The 17,780-nt window shown below is 33.7% G+C and overlaps 1 protein-coding gene across 2 annotated transcripts in view; it reads right to left on the bottom strand.

Moving 5' to 3' along the window:
* Window positions 1-572: 572 nt before the first annotated feature.
* The window catches only part of LOC111636206 (TBC1 domain family member 4-like), a 52,474-nt gene continuing 35,266 nt past the window's right edge, over window positions 573-17,780 (bottom strand). For both annotated transcript variants that reach the window (XM_023381409.1, XM_023381410.1), the window contains exons 10-21: window positions 13,991-14,099; window positions 9,310-9,442; window positions 9,093-9,232; window positions 8,866-9,015; window positions 8,300-8,461; window positions 8,025-8,192; window positions 2,309-2,460; window positions 2,106-2,198; window positions 1,857-2,016; window positions 1,546-1,715; window positions 1,303-1,473; window positions 573-1,214 (exon numbers count right to left, since the gene is read on the bottom strand). In XM_023381409.1, the coding sequence (XP_023237177.1) occupies window positions 972-1,214; window positions 1,303-1,473; window positions 1,546-1,715; window positions 1,857-2,016; window positions 2,106-2,198; window positions 2,309-2,460; window positions 8,025-8,192; window positions 8,300-8,461; window positions 8,866-9,015; window positions 9,093-9,232; window positions 9,310-9,442; window positions 13,991-14,099 (1,851 nt within the window). In that variant the 3' untranslated portion in view covers window positions 573-971. The remainder of the gene's footprint in view (window positions 1,215-1,302; window positions 1,474-1,545; window positions 1,716-1,856; window positions 2,017-2,105; window positions 2,199-2,308; window positions 2,461-8,024; window positions 8,193-8,299; window positions 8,462-8,865; window positions 9,016-9,092; window positions 9,233-9,309; window positions 9,443-13,990; window positions 14,100-17,780) is intronic.

Here is a 17,780-nt window from a genome sequence, read left to right as displayed (position 1 = left end):
TTTAGCGACGAGTAAGAAGTACCGGGAGCAGAACTATTTAGGGGAAAATTCAGGTGTTTCTAGGGGTTTTTCACGACAGAAGATTGGCAACTTGATGAATCACTCGTTTCCAGTTAAAATTACCGCGATAAAATTTCCAATTTCATTACCAAAAATTGCTTTAATTGCAAATTCGATTACGTGAAGAGTTTTATTTATTTTTTATTCTTCTTTCGCTCGTCTCCAATTTTCTTTCACCCACAACAATAGTGAGAAACCTTCTTTATACCGTAGAGTCATTCGACAATTGAGAGTCATCTACTTTAGTTGAACCAAGCGTGAGAATGCGACCTACTCAATTAGTCTAGCTTAAGCGGTGGAAGATCGTTCCCCAATTCTTCCTTAATTATAGAAGAAAACAAGGACAGATAAATCTCACTTCTATCATTAACTTCGTCGTTATACCGGGATTGATTTGTAACCGCCAGGCACTTTTACTGTTATTATATTTTAATAGTTTGTGAATGCTTCCGCTACTGTTACAGCAAGAAAAATAAGAAAAATAATGAACACATAATAATCTTTTTACTGATTTATTCGTAAATAACACATTACATAACTTTTACTGTCTGTCTGGTCCATTCTTTAAAACTTTCCCCAGATATGTTTATATATAGGCCCTATATATATATATATACACATTCATAGCTTTTCATTAGGAATGTACCTTCCTGTTTTTATGTTTTCTTTTTGGCTAAAAATTTCTTTAATAATAGTAATAGTAATAGTAATAATAATAATAATAATCTATTGTCCTCTATGATAACAGAGTGCAACAGCACCTGGTCCATACTTCTATTAATAACCTAAAACATCACTATATACATATTAATTTACACGTTTACGTAACTTGTGCTGTTGCTCTTTATAATTAAACTACGTACACAGAATAACAACTTCATTTTTTTTTTGTTTTTTTTTGTGTTTTTTTTTCAAGCGCTTTCTTCTTCCTCCATGCTGGCTTCTTTGATGAATAACAAAACATCGTGCTTCTGATTAACTTGGCTCAGGGCTTTGGAATCGAATTCGTCTAACCTTTTCCTCAAAACGTTAACGCTGTGTAACAGGGCATCCCTTTCATCTTCGAGACCTCTAACTCTGGACTGGAGTTTGTTGATTGTGCTTTGATACGAAGTTAATGTGGCCTCTAAATTGTGCACGGTCGTATTTGCTGCCTGTTTTGTTTTTTTTTTCGAAATTGGTAAATTGTTACAAGGTTACAAAACAAAATTAGAAGGGGGGAGGGGAGAAAATATAGCTTACCTGTAATTGTTCAATTAAGCTTTGATTTTCTTGCTTTAATTCGTTGTTGGTAATCTCCTGCCTGGATAATGATTCCGTGGATTTTGAGGTGTTGTGGAACATTTCTTCTTGGAGTACGTGATATTCCACTTCGTAAGACTGCAAAGATTTGGCTACGTCTAAACTAATAGCCTGTAAAGAATAGGAAAATTTAGCGTAATAACGGGGTAATTTTCGATAAATTCGAGATAGAATCAACGTTACTTCGTCCAAAATCCTCGACGTTTGTTCGTTATCTAAAGATGGCAGGACGTTTTTCAGGTAATCGACAATGGTCTCGAAAGTCGTCAGTCGTAGTAAATCGTCTCGAAAAGTTGTCAACAGCAATAAAGATACTTTGAAAACTGCCTCCATACCTTGTAAAAAGATAAGATCTGAAAGAACAATAAAAATTATCGCTACGGAAATTCAATCGGTTTGTAGGCAAATCCCGTTTCCAGATTGCACGGGGACAAAACATAAAAGGCGAACGTCCCCTATCAGTTGTATTGTTGCATCTATGAACAATGACTCACCGAATAGTCTGGATACAAATCCTAGATGGAATTGGGAGGAAAATAGAGTTAGGAACCACGGAGCGGCGTATAAAGCTGGAGAAACGTCGTGGCGTTCGAAATGAACGTGGATGTCGTATAAATTATCGAAAATCAAACGAGATAATTGATATAGCTGCACCTGATAATGATTTAAAAAAAAAACAAGAGGGTAGATTAAAAAAAAAGAGGCAATTTCTTAAAGGAAAAATAAACAAAAATGTCATTCACCTGAAGGGCTACCATGTTAGGTCTGTATTGATCGCGAAAACCGAGGCAGAACAGCATGTGTTTTATCATGTCAAAGGCTTGCAACTCCGACATCTAAAAAAAAAAAAAAAAAAAAGCAAAAGATTTTCTGTTAAAATTACAAAACAGGATTTACATGTTTATTTATTTATCTATTTATTTTCATTTTAATCAGACTGACTCACGTGTAGTAAAAGAACTCCAGCAACAAAACTGAGACCTTGACAATAACCGACTTCTGAGTCTAACAGGGAATAAGCCTTCAAAAGGTTAAAAAGCGATAACTGTCCAGCACCGAGTGTCTGTCTGTAATAGGGATGAGAAGGAAACGTCCTGCCTACAAAAAAAAGAAAGAAAAGTGGCACATTCACCTTATGAAAGAAAGGAAAAAAAAAAATTTAAAAACTTTATTTATGTTCAACCGGCAGACAGAGTCGTCATAAAAACATATTTTAGAAGTGATCATAAATGAAAAATTACTTTCAACTCAATTCGTCGCGGTCTTCTGTTCTGTAGCAGAAAACAGGTAAAGCACCCCCTGTCGGTCTTCTCTAGAACTACCGGAAAGGGGGTATGATGGGTTGGGTGTCCCAACCTCCTACATACCACTGTCACCTAACCATCAGGTGGAGGCGGAGGGCGACAAAAACACTCGGTGTCGTGACCAGGGGTCAGTGAAGAGGTTAGAGAGGTCATCACGCACGACCCACGATAAGGTTACGAGACGTTGGTCACCGACCTCGGGCCATTACTTTCTCACGGCCCCACGTCCACATGAGAACTTGCTTCGACCGGCAGTTAGCGCGATCGCGCGCGCGCGCGGCTTCACTGCGAAGACGAAACGAATTTCACATCAGAGTTTTTCAAAACGAAAGATAATTAATTATCCCCTAAACGAGTTGTGCCAATCAAACTCCGGCGACATTTAGCGAGTCTGGGGGACTTCCCCCGTCGCGATAACCTACCATAAGAGGTTAATAAGGGTCGTTACAGACGTCGGGGTGGCAGCGGCAAGGCGGTAAATCGGGGTGGAACCCTCTTGTGAAGCGCCTATGGTGAAATCGGGAGCCATACTCGGATAATTATTGCATTATCCGAGTTTTCGTTTCGAAATTAATTCGACCAACGTCCCGCGATGGGTATATGGCTTCTTTTAATGTCGGAACTGGCATTGTATCCTTGGCTGGAGAGTCACGGTGTGCACGACATCCGAGCACGAAGTCTCCCTTCTCTATTGTCCGTTGCGCAGGTGACAACATTATCCGCCTTACTTAATATCACCCGAATGGGGCAGATACTGCGCTCGGGAATGTGGATGGCATTCAACATCACCGAAAATTACCCTTTCAGATTCGAATTGCGACAGCGCCCCAGTTTGCGGCTCCGTGTAAATGCGAGCGGGATTAATAATGGCCATTCGAAAAACACGCGCGAGCGAAGATTCGTAGAGAATTGGCGCACCCTTCTTCCCCCCAACGCTTTGCTAATTGCGTTGTCTGGGTGATTACTTCATTTACGGAAGTCTAGTGGTAGGTGGAACCCACTTAAACGGCTTCCTGGCGAAGATTTCCGAACACCGATGCGAGAACGGATTAAGATTCTTTTAGGAGGACCATCCGAAAAGTCTGTTAAATAGCTGGGAGGTAACGATCTACGGGAGGCAAAGGCGACGTGACAACCTAATTCAATCACCGGAGAACAATTAGGTATAGTACCCGCCGGGGTAGATAATTAATAGTGGAGCAGCACGTGAATGGATTGTAGAGATGATGTGTGAGGCTCGCGGGCGAAACGTGGCCCTGGGGGGCGACGGGAGGAGTCGGACGTCACGATTCTTACACCCACAATGTCGGCAAAGTGTAAGGAGCAGCAACACTTTTAAAAAATTATATAGAATTTTTGGAATTCTCACGAATAAACACATACAAACACCGCGGGTTACCTCACGAATATTCGTACCTCTATTCAGTGGCGAGCGTGACGCCGGTTGTTAAAGAGACAGTAGAACAACGTGTATTAAAACCATTCTATTGTTGATGCCACAGAAACGTTGCCGTAACGTTAAAAGATTCGAACTTTTCCATCTCTAGGTTATCACAAATGACTCAATTATACATAATTAGATCCACTAGGCACCGATTATGTTACGGGCCTTCGAAGATTGGCCTTGTTTTTAATTAGCCAGACACTTTACTTCTGTGAGAGAGAGAGAGAGCTCAAACTCGGACCCCCAAAACGTCACACGACTCGACTCGCAAAATATCAAATTAGCATTTCCTGGAAGTTTAATTTTTTTTTTAGTCCCGTATCCGAGTTCCTCGAACCTTTATCTATTTCCAGACTAGAGATGTACGCATGAAATTCTTGATAAAGGTCACACCAGCTTATGAGATATTTTCCGAACGACAAGGGGAGTGGAAACGATACGAAAAGGGACAAAAATCGCAATTTAATAATCGCAATTTAATTTTTTGAAATTAACGCCGTTTCCCTTTTATCTTTTTCCACATCGGGAAACCTGTAGATGAGGCGGCCTCGACTCCACAAAAGAACACCGAATAAAGTCCACAGGTTCCTAAACCAACCGTGACTAATTATGACAATTAGGGGGCGGGAGAGGGGCACATTCGATCACGTGGTCACGTGCCAACACGCGCCCAGTGTAGGCGTACAAACCCAATGACGGCCGGATGGAACGGAATACGTCAGTAGCGTGTTAAAAAAGGAGGGCGGCGTGTGTGGTTCGGTTCCCTCTTTTCTTTTTTATCCTTTCTTTTAGGAACTCTCCTCGTGAATCGCGTCTAAGTCTAGTTCTAAAGTTCCGCTTAGAAAATACACTGTACACACACACACACATATACACAAACAGGGATAAAAACCAACCACTCGTACTCCTAAAAGCTGATGTAGTGTGCTCTTTGGGCGGTCCTTGACCTCTAACCTCCACCCCACCCTACAGAATGGTGACTTGTTAGGGTGCGGCTGAAGAACACACTCCGGATTCCTGTTTCCGGCTCAGAAATGGTTTTTAAAAAACAATAAAATAACTCCATTAAACTATATTGTAGTCATCCCCGTTGTAGAATTATAAAGGTTAAAAAAAAAAAAAGAGGTAACCAGCGCCATTATGCATCCACAAGCGTCGCGTCGCGATGCCGCGTGGGTGTCGCGCGTAATTATAGTTCCTATCGCGCGCGCGTTATTATAATACTTTCGTGATCGAACCCGAACAGACAGACGTTAATGCGAAGAAGGACCCTATTTTTTTTTTTTTTTTTAGATAATATGCCGTAAATTGTCTCCCTTTTCAGCATTCAAGACGAATTACATTACTAGAACTTCAGTTCCCCCTCCCCACGGGTCCTCTGTTAATAAATTTTCTTTAATGTGTTCCTGTCATTCTTCATTCCGTCCTTATAACTACCCGACTACAAGATAATAGTAATTTATAAATTAAGTACAAAACCAAAATACTTTAATCACAACTTTTGCTAACAATCACCTATCATCAACCCAGCAACTTGGGTGTGGATAGTAAACACGTAGTCTCACAGATGCGATCACCATTCTCTGCTTTGAATAACAAAAATGCCTAAATTTCATCCGAATATCACATTCTGCTCCAATTAAACACGTGGTTAAAATAACTTTTAAATCCCCTCTGGCTGTTCCTAAATTACTTTTATGACTTTAAAAAAGAATTATAGTTTATAAAAGGGGTCAGAAAAAGTGCGATATACCTGTATATACAGTATATATATATATTTAAAAAAAAAAAAAGGGAAATTTTCCGAAAATTTCTCTAACAGGAGGGTGGATTTCGAATAACGTGATACTTAAAAGTGATAAAAATCTTTCGATATTTTACGTATAGAAGGGTGTGAATGTATGCAAAACTAGGCTAAATATAGTCGAAAGTATTTGATTCTTTTCAAAAAATAATAATGAAAAATAATGTCCATAACTTAGTAATTATTATTATTAGAATGTCTGATTAATATAGTAAAATGGGCAAGTTTATAAAATACCATAATTTAATTTTAGGTAATGTTTTAAAGCTTTCGAAAAACTACATTCTTTTAAACTTGATTCCTAAAGAGCTGCATCATGAAAATTAAGCATGGTTTTAGTCTGTTCAGCAGTTACTAATTAATTAATTTAATTACTAGTAACTGTTTATCAGTTAATAAAAATATTATTATAGTAAAATTTAACGATTATTTATAGATATAAGTGTATAAATAGTCACTCCAAAATTTTGTTTTTATGAATTATAATATTAATTAATTAATAATTCTGTCAAAACAATGAAATTTTATGTATATATCTAATTAAAATATTTATTATTAATTCAAGTTTTTAAAGAAAAAATATCAATTTAATAAAAAATAGCTTATATATATATATATTAAAGTAAGTTTTTAATTTTTCTAATTCATTAAATTTTTTAAAAAATTTTAATTTAAAGATTTAAATATTTATATTTCAATAGAGTAACCGAGCAGGGATTCAGGACCCAGGGCTCCCATTACCTATGTAAATAAATAAATAAAGAAAATAATAAATAAAATAAGTACAGGAAGAAGATTTGAATGTAACAAATGAACTTGTATGTATATATATACAACATCTTAGAGTTTACTCTTCATCCACAACATAGGTTTTCACATTCTATTTTACGCCCCCCTTAAAATCAGCTCTAGTTATGACAATGTCTGTATTTATTACTGATATATATTTATAAAAAAATTAATATATAATGTGATAGTTATTTAATGATGTTATATGTACATAAAACATCATTAAATAACTATTACATTATTTAAAAAAATTAATTATTATACCAGAAAAAAAAAAACAATAAAACAATATATACTTTATTATTTTTATTTTATTAATTTATTTTTTATAGATGTGAAACAGGTGGACAACAAAATTTAAATTAAGTTAAAAAATGTTACAAAATGAGGGTTTTTATAAATAAATTTATAAATTTTTTTTGTTATAATTGTATTGTTAAAACGGGGAAAAAACTTTATGTTCTTCCTCATTGTGCCTTGTATTTATATAATAAATAAATTTACAATTACTCAAGTGTTATTTTAAGAATTAATTCCTGAACATTTCATACTACTATACCTAGCGCCATCTCTTATTGGACATTACAAACATTAACCACTTAAAAATAAAATAAAATATAAACTATAATATATTATAAAATAAAATTAAACTGTGAAATGTAATTTTATTTATATAAATATACTACATAATAGTGTGTTAATGTTCAATACACTGTAAATTTAAGCAGTGGTAGAGGTCAATGAGAGGAGCATTTTTTTTTTTTTTGTAATAAAGAAGCAGAATGTTGGAAAAAATTGTCAGAGCTATGGACAGCAGGAGGTTCATATATGCTCGTGTGGTAGATGACCGTTATACATCTCTTTGTTTACCTTACTGCCTATATATTTTGGGATAATGAGAAATAAGTACATAGAGTATGGTAAATGAAACTTTACTAATATTTTTCTGTGTAATTACAATGAATGTTTGAAGTGATAACCATCAACTTTGTTACACACTCTCAACTTTATCCTACTCTCTTCAAGAGTGCCCCGTTGTCCTCTGATAGCATCACAAGCCAAAATGATACAAATAAACATTTCTTCCTTTGTTTCTACTGGTGTTTTACATGCCATACTCTTTATGTAACCTCAGAGGAAGAAGTTGGGAGGTGGCGCGTCCGAGATTTCTACAGGCCGTAGTTCAGCCAATTTTTCTTTCCGACCCTAGGTTAAACGTGTTTGTTTCGTCCACCTTTACCGCCCCTTAAATTTACGGCGTATCGAGCATTAACACCCTGCACTAAAAAAGCATATTATGTAAATGATGAATAAAAATTACCTAAATCAATGAGAATGGCATGTTGATGAGGCGTTAACTGTTTTAATAAATCGGAGTACTTTAATTCCAAATTAATATCGTCGTTCTTGAAAACTAGATTTGGGTTTCTTAACTTGTATTGGTCTGCTAAAAACAACCAAATGTCACCTCTCTTCTGGTGAGGAATGCCTGATGATGCAAAGGAAGGAAAAGAATTAAGATGACGTGAGATATATAAAAGTTTAACATAGAACCTCTTAAATTTACACAGTTTAAAATTATAATAAAAGACTTACCCAACTGAACAGTTTCTTCTAACGTTTTACAATCAACCGGTCCATTGGCGGGATCGAATTTTTGAATTATGTCGTCCCAGATATCGGCCGCTTCTTTGACGCACGGAACTAATTCCTCATAATGTAATTTAATTCTTCTTTCCATTGCACAATTCTGAATAACTGAAATATTTACAAATTATAAAAAAATTGTTATAATTCTCAAATTATTAGAGTTTAAATTTGTTTACTCTGTTTCGATACTGGTAAAAAATGCATCTTATACATTTATTACATAATTAATAATTACTTCAGTTTGAATTTAAATGAAAATTATTATAAAGGTTAGCTAAATTTATTAGTTTTTTGATTTAAAACTAGAAAAAAATTGGAGTATTTTTTTAATAATTTAAAATGTAAAATAATAATATAAATTTTCTAACATTAAATATGTATATTTGATTAAAAACTAATAATTTTTCAAGTAACAGTAAGTAAAACTAATGGACTTGAATGTCATGAAAATTATATGTTAAATTACTGTCAACCAATTTTATTTGGTCCATGAAATTTAAAGAAATGTTTACTTTTTAGCTTTTTATTTTCATTTTCCATTCTTATAAGTAATATCTGTTCCAAAATAGCTTTTCTCCAGAGTGCTCTTAAAGCCGCTTGAGATCTTCTTACCGGCGGACTAACCTCTCTATTTTTTCCTTTGGGACTTTGTAATTTATTTCCTGAAAATATATTTTATAATGAAAAACAATTTTCTGTTACAGCAATAGTTATTTTTCTTAATAAAATAACAACATACCATACACAACTTGATCTTGTTGAATGGGAGTTTGGACTCTTTGAAAGATCGCTTGCCTCCAAGACCCCTTTTTCATGTAAGACTTCTGTTTGATTTGAATGGGAACGGCTAATTTACTCTGACTTCCGACCTTCATAAATCTAAGAAATTTTATTACAAAATTTTAATAATCTTTTTAACGTAATTTCGTTTAGAGTTTAATTATCGTTAAACGAACATGTGTCTTAAAGGACTCATTGGAATATGTGTGGGCTTCTTATCTAAATCTTCTGCCTCTTTTTGATCGCTTTTTCTTTTTTCTCTCTGTTTATCCTTTTTAATTTCGTCATTTGTCTTCAGTGAATGATCATCTACATTTGTCTTATCGTCACTCGGAGAAAGAAACTTNTTCTCGGGTTATTCACCCACATACCAAAGCCAAGGGTAAAACGAGAACATTCCAGGAAGGGTAGACAAATAGGACAGAAAGAGGGAAAGCAGAGAAGATACAAGATAAAATAACACAATTATATACAAAACATACAATTTAAATATGGTGTGTAGCCTTAATGCATTCTATACTACTTTGTGTTTGTGGATGTTGGGACTGCCATGAACAGTTTTACATTTTGTTGGGTCACAATAGTTTTCTTAGTAAATTATGTTTAGTTTTGCAAGTGGGACACAAATCAACAAATATTTCAACTGATTTGTTGTACATAAAATCTGTTTTTAATATTGTATAGCATTTTGTCATGGACACCATGTCCACAGAATTTATGAATTTCCATCAATGCATCAAAACACTGTTCAGTAGGAGGTATAATGGGTACCGCAGGATCCTCAGGTAACTTTCTCTCAAAAATGAGATAATCCTCATCTGTTGTATTTATGACAATATACTTTAAACACCAATAATATTCAATAGATATCTGTTACACAGAGTCTATGGACATCTTACCATTTTTGATGTCTAATAATTTCAAAATTCTTTATCTAATTCATGGTTTCATCAAATTTCCATGCTGTTTTGTATTGAACTGCATTAGATGTTTGTTGAAATTATCTTTAGACCCACTATATTCACACATATTTCCACACTTACATTATTTGTAATATTCAATATTTCTAGTGGAACAGGACATGCTAAGCAATGACACATTAGTGAATGTCTCCTGAAACCACAAATGGTGTGATTTGGAAGTAAGTGTGACAATCTGGTGGATAATTAATCTAATGACACATTGTAAAGTAGCTAATTATTTCGCCAGCTGTATTATAGAATGTGAAATGTCATTCAATCCAATTGAAGTTGGTTTAGCCTCTTTGTAAAAGGGCTAATGTTTGCTAGCTTTATTATAAAACAGCACCATTTAATCAAATGGCTAGATGCTTTGTAAAGCAGCTAAATTAACAATCCAACCATGACATATAAACAATATCTAAGAGTTTACTCTTGATCTACAGTACTAGTGATACACCCACAGTGTACTTTTGTATGTTTCAATTCAAGTCCTCTAATATTGGTTCTAGTTATGCTACTGTCGCTTTATCAATATGAAGCAATAAAAAATGTTGATGAAAAGATGTATTATTTGTTTTTGAAAGTAAATTAATATTTTTCCTGTTAATAATATTATAATAATATCACATTTTCAGATGGGTTTCGGCATGCTGGTCTCTCCTGGTTATATGCGGCATGCCAGTCAACCCATGAAAATATGGTATTTATAATAAATGTTAATAAAATGTCGGCTTTCTGAAATTACTAGAGGTTTATTTATTTATTTTAACCCTAATATTTTACAATTTGCATTATTTTAAAATTAATATTTAAGAATTTAAACTTTTAAAATAAAATATACACATTATTTTCTTTATTAAAACATACCTTCAGTAATAATTCTAATGGACCTGGTAATTGTCTTTTGGTCTTAAACTGTCCAATAGAGAAAGGCATTAATCTTTTATCTGGCTAAAAAAATTAGAAATTAAATAATGAATAAACTTTTATTTATTAAAACATATCAAACATAAAATTAACAAGAAATTAAAATTTTAAATTTAAAATACTTCTTGTTTGGTCCCTTGGTTAGGAATGTGCGTATGATTCCTTTGTTTTTCCTCACACAATCTTCTCAGCAGCATCATAAATACTTCATTCTGTTGCTGTAAACTTTTAATTTCTTCTCCCTAAATGTTATACACATAGTAGTTATTATTTTTAATGTGTAAAATCTAAGAATAAACTGAATTTCATTGAGTATGCATATATATATAAAAACAACAATTCTAAAAACCATTTTTGATTAAAGCCAGCTGATGTGCTGAATTATTGGGCTATTATAATAAGGCCAAGAAATTTAATTTAAAATTAGTTTATTAAAATTATCATGAAATGGCAGCTTAACAGCTTACCTCTAGACAAATTACTTTGTATCTAATTATTAGTTTAGCCTTATTATAGCCAGCAGCATAACTAAGAGGGAGCGAGAGGGCGTAGACCTTGCGGCAGACTCCAAAATGAGTCATGGGGCTCATTTTGGCACCTCTGAGATTAGTGTTAAAAGTCTATAGAATTTTTTAGTAATTAACATTGAAACAGGGATGCCAGATATGAATTTTGTCTCGGCTACCAAAACTGTTTGGAATTGGAATATAGCCTGAAATTTGGCAGATTATCTGGCTTTAATGAGGTGTTTTTTTATTGTTAATGTGAGAGTGGCTTATTTTGATTGTTGGGCATTGCCATGTATCTTTTCTATAATGAAAAAAAAAAAAAAAAANAAAATAAAATATAAACTATAATATATTATAAAATAAAATTAAACTGTGAAATGTAATTTTATTTATATAAATATACTACATAATAGTGTGTTAATGTTCAATACACTGTAAATTTAAGCAGTGGTAGAGGTCAATGAGAGGAGCATTTTTTTTTTTTTTGTAATAAAGAAGCAGAATGTTGGAAAAAATTGTCAGAGCTATGGACAGCAGGAGGTTCATATATGCTCGTGTGGTAGATGACCGTTATACATCTCTTTGTTTACCTTACTGCCTATATATTTTGGGATAATGAGAAATAAGTACATAGAGTATGGTAAATGAAACTTTACTAATATTTTTCTGTGTAATTACAATGAATGTTTGAAGTGATAACCATCAACTTTGTTACACACTCTCAACTTTATCCTACTCTCTTCAAGAGTGCCCCGTTGTCCTCTGATAGCATCACAAGCCAAAATGATACAAATAAACATTTCTTCCTTTGTTTCTACTGGTGTTTTACATGCCATACTCTTTATGTAACCTCAGAGGAAGAAGTTGGGAGGTGGCGCGTCCGAGATTTCTACAGGCCGTAGTTCAGCCAATTTTTCTTTCCGACCCTAGGTTAAACGTGTTTGTTTCGTCCACCTTTACCGCCCCTTAAATTTACGGCGTATCAAGCATTAACACCCTGCACTAAAAAAGCATATTATGTAAATGATGAATAAAAATTACCTAAATCAATGAGAATGGCATGTTGATGAGGCGTTAACTGTTTTAATAAATCGGAGTACTTTAATTCCAAATTAATATCGTCGTTCTTGAAAACTAGATTTGGGTTTCTTAACTTGTATTGGTCTGCTAAAAACAACCAAATGTCACCTCTCTTCTGGTGAGGAATGCCTGATGATGCAAAGGAAGGAAAAGAATTAAGATGACGTGAGATATATAAAAGTTTAACATAGAACCTCTTAAATTTACACAGTTTAAAATTATAATAAAAGACTTACCCAACTGAACAGTTTCTTCTAACGTTTTACAATCAACCGGTCCATTGGCGGGATCGAATTTTTGAATTATGTCGTCCCAGATATCGGCCGCTTCTTTGATGCACGGAACTAATTCCTCATAATGTAATTTAATTCTTCTTTCCATTGCACAATTCTGAATAACTGAAATATTTACAAATTATAAAAAAATTGTTATAATTCTCAAATTATTAGAGTTTAAATTTGTTTACTCTGTTTCGATATTGGTAAAAAATGCATCTTATACATTTATTACATAATTAATAATTACTTCAGTTTGAATTTAAATGAAAATTATTATAAAGGTTAGCTAAATTTATTAGTTTTTTGATTTAAAACTAGAAAAAAATTGGAGTATTTTTTTAATAATTTAAAATGTAAAATAATAATATAAATTTTCTAACATTAAATATGTATATTTGATTAAAAACTAATAATTTTTCAAGTAACAGTAAGTAAAACTAATGGACTTGAATGTCATGAAAATTATATGTTAAATTACTGTCAACCAATTTTATTTGGTCCATGAAATTTAAAGAAATGTTTACTTTTTAGCTTTTTATTTTCATTTTCCATTCTTATAAGTAATATCTGTTCCAAAATAGCTTTTCTCCAGAGTGCTCTTAAAGCCGCTTGAGATCTTCTTACCGGCGGACTAACCTCTCTATTTTTTCCTTTGGGACTTTGTAATTTATTTCCTGAAAATATATTTTATAATGAAAAACAATTTTCTGTTACAGCAATAGTTATTTTTCTTAATAAAATAACAACATACCATACACAACTTGATCTTGTTGAATGGGAGTTTGGACTCTTTGAAAGATCGCTTGCCTCCAAGACCCCTTTTTCATGTAAGACTTCTGTTTGATTTGAATGGGAACGGCTAATTTACTCTGACTTCCGACCTTCATAAATCTAAGAAATTTTATTACAAAATTTTAATAATCTTTTTAACGTAATTTCGTTTAGAGTTTAATTATCGTTAAACGAACATGTGTCTTAAAGGACTCATTGGAATATGTGTGGGCTTCTTATCTAAATCTTCTGCCTCTTTTTGATCGCTTTTTCTTTTTTCTCTCTGTTTATCCTTTTTAATTTCGTCATTTGTCTTCAGTGAATGATCATCTACATTTGTCTTATCGTCACTCGGAGAAAGAAACTTCGTGGGATTAGTGGGGGTCACGGGAGCCGATGACGAACTAGTAATTTTTTTCTTAGCATCTGCCGGAGGGAGCTTAAGAAAAAAAATTTTGTAATCATTCAAATTATACAGTTTATAAATCAATCATCATAAAATCATTTATCATACAAAAAATGAAAAATTCACTACATCAGTGATTCTGTGCTTATCTGATTTGAAATTTGGATCATTTTCAGTAAAATTTAATCTTAGAAAAATGTTTTAGAGTTGCATTCTAAGTGGGTTATAAGCTTTCTCTTGTAAAAAGTCAAGATTTAATTTTAACAAAAAATACAGTATCAAAAGCATTTTTAATACTATAGTTATTTGCCAGACAAGAACTGTCAATAAAACTCTGTTCTCTCTACATCTTAATCCAAATAAAAATATAATTATAATTTTTTAAAACCCTTTCTGTCTGTGAGCACTAAGGTAGCTTTTTTCATGCTTGCTGTGGGTTTGATTGGACTCACAATAAAGATACGACAGAATCCAACATATCTAGGTCAAACTAGCCATAGAAGATTTCCTGATGACCTGACCTAGACTTAAAAATAAGCCTCTCAGATCCGAAGGTTGATGCCTTTAATGCTTTGGACATTGGCTGTCACAATGCTTTGTTTACAGATGATTACTGATTTCAACTATTATTAAATTAAATAATACAATTAAATTACTATATTTTAAACAATCCAGGACATTGCTTTTTTTCCTGAGCATCCTTTGTTCAAGTATATCATCACCAGTTTAAGGAATAGCAACTTATATTTATTATGACTGTGTCTTAGATGAGTAATGCAATTAAGTCAAGAATTATTGTCAAAACTGTACAGATAAGTGAACTAATTTTGGCAGGCATATTTGGTATTTAAAAAAAAATAATTTGATAATGTGCTAGCATAGATTTTTACTTAGATTCTGCAAATTTAAATGAATGTTATCATGGCGACAATATTCCAAATGTTAATAAAATGAAGCAGCTTAATGAAGAGTGAAGAATAATTGTGTTGGCAAATTTTACAAACGACAGAAAGAAAGGGAGAGAAGCTTCACAGTTAAGCATGTTTTGGACATGGAGATGGCAAGAAAGACAGTTTAGAACATTATAGAGAACCTGGGAAGTGACAACACTATTAGATGTCTATATGTTCGTGGAATAGACAAAAGAAATTAAAATGACAGATAGCAAATGGGTCATTGGAAAAAGAGGCAGTCAGAAAAGTTGGATAGTCACTAAGAAAATTTGGAAAAAAGTTCAAAATATCTCATCAGTATGTTAAAAACATACTAGTCAAGCAAACTGTTGTCCTTTGGAAGTGAAAGTCAGCCCCAAAATAAAGATAATAACAACTCAAATTGCAATGGACTGCTGCAAAAAGTGTGATTTTGCCTTTAAAGGTAGTGACTGTGCAGGGAACAACACATACTATTGTAAGGATGGTTTGGGTAGCAATCAGTCAAAAAGGAAAAGCCTTTAAGCATTCATGGCATCTTCTTGCATCTGCATCAACAAAGAAGTGTACATAGAGAAGTGTATTAAGATGAGGCTGATCTCATTCCTCGAGTAACATCTCTCAGATGGCTTGTACGTCTTCTGGCTGAATCTTTAGCTGTGCATTATGCAACAGATACAATTTCTGTGCTATCAGAAAGCAAAACAACTTTACTTTGAGCCATAGTTTGAAATTATATTGTACACCTTTCTCCCAAACCCACCCTTGCTTCAAAGGAAAGAATTTTTATCCCCCAATAAAGCCTTTAGCCTTTGATTGAGTAAAAGAATCATATGTGTCTTTTTGTTTTGTGCCATCGTAATTCCACTACTGTCTCTGATAATGAGTCAAAAAGATAAAAGTACTTGAGATTTATTGTAATATACTCGTATGGTACCAATTCTGTCCTTCAACTCATTGAGGAAGGCAGGTGATGTCTGGAAGATGTGTTGCTTCACATGGCTCCACTGGAAGAAATCCAGGGGGTTAGACCAGACAAGCATAGAGGCCATGATGACAGGCAACTGCAACCAATCCAATGTCCTGGAAACATTGCATTAAATCTCTCTCATGAATAGTGTTGCCACCTTTTCAAAATCGCTGACCCGAATGGCACGTCAGATTTGTTCGAACAGAAGTTCCTGACGCATGCACAATGTCATTTTACAATGCGAAGAATGTGCTAGATAACTTAGCCCGTAGACGTGTACGATCGTACATGCAAAAAGAAAAAAAAAAGGGTCGACAGGTTGCGCGCACATGTAAATAGACGAACATGGCATGGCAGAATTGCAGATAGTTTCAGTGAGTTCTTTTGCTGTTAAAATAGTGTAAATTTGTAAAAATATTTGTAAGAACTTTGTTTCATAGTAATTTCAGAATTTCTACGGACAAACTTAATATTTCACCCGAACAGCGAGTGTCTAAATTAATAATCAAGACTAACTAGAATGGCATTTAGATCTGCAAAGAATTTTCTTTTTAAAACATGTGCATCTATTAGTGTAAAATCTGACTTTTTGGAGGTTTACAAGCACTTTTGAAGTCCTTGACCACCAAATAATGACTGGTTGATCACAGCTTCTCACAGACATATTGATCTTTCTGATATTTCATCATTATAATCGCTTGACGACTCTTGTAATTTGTAACGACAGAACCAATTTTTAATTATTCTGGATTTAGTCCCTACCTTATAAATGTCATTTCTAAAATAAACTATTTTTTCCATAATATTTTTGATCTAATGGAACACTATATTTTTGGTACATTAAGAAAAAATACTTTTTCCAATATTTAATAGGGGAAGCTTCTTAGCAGTGTTGTCAACCATTTTCTCTGCAGCACGTTAAACTCCTTTATGCGCTTCTTCTCTTTCAATTTGCATATCATGCTTGCCTTCAGATATTCGACAAATAGCTTGAACAGGATTAAAGCAAGAACTACGCTGATGAGTTCCACTGATTTCATTTTGACATATTGGGAAGACTAGGTCAGGTGATAAATTTTCATTATTTTCTGTAGATACTGTGTTAGAAAACATAATGAATTTTTTTATATTGCACAAAATAGCACCCAAATTGACCATTTTGTCAAATTACCGTTGCACATCCAGGTTCCACGAAATTTGGCTTTGTTGATCCCTTCACTGAAATTCTGGCCCTTGCGGATGAGATGCTGAAGTCGATGGTGGTACTTTGGAGTGATTTCGGCTCCTGTTAATGTAGCAGACCTTTCTCTTGCCTCGAGATTTAGTGAGATAGAATCAAGCTTCATCAGTTGTGATAAACTTTTGCCACTTACTTTTATTCAGCACAAGGTAGAATGGTCAAGACCTGCAGTATCTCTCCTGGATGGATGCAATGGAAAGCTCGTGGCATGCAGGTTTCTTGATAAGTTTAAGGCCCATTTTCTTCAGACTATAATTGGTTACTTATTGATTAACACCAAACCTTCATCCTATTTCTGATTGTGGTGGTGGGTTTTCTATACTGGGCATAGTGTTTAGTCCTTATAATATTGCCTTTAGTAGTATACATTTTGGACCACCACTACTTAGCTTCGATCCTTTTCTGGATGCTCTCTGCTTCCCGTTTTTAATGTTTGAAGTCTGTCCAATGGAAATATATTGTCCTATCATCCTTTTGAATTTGTCTGAACGACCACCCAAGTACTAAAAGAGTCCTAATTATTTCAACTGTTTCATCACTTATTTTTTTATTCACCATTTTGTCCTAGACAA

The sequence above is a fragment of the Centruroides sculpturatus genome, unplaced genomic scaffold (assembly GCF_000671375.1).
Source record: "Centruroides sculpturatus isolate CEXI.00-Female unplaced genomic scaffold, Cexi_2.0 scaffold1102, whole genome shotgun sequence".
Classification (NCBI taxonomy): domain Eukaryota; kingdom Metazoa; phylum Arthropoda; class Arachnida; order Scorpiones; family Buthidae; genus Centruroides; species Centruroides sculpturatus.
Note: the sequence above shows the minus strand (reverse complement) of the source record. Positions and strands in the feature narration are given on the sequence as shown.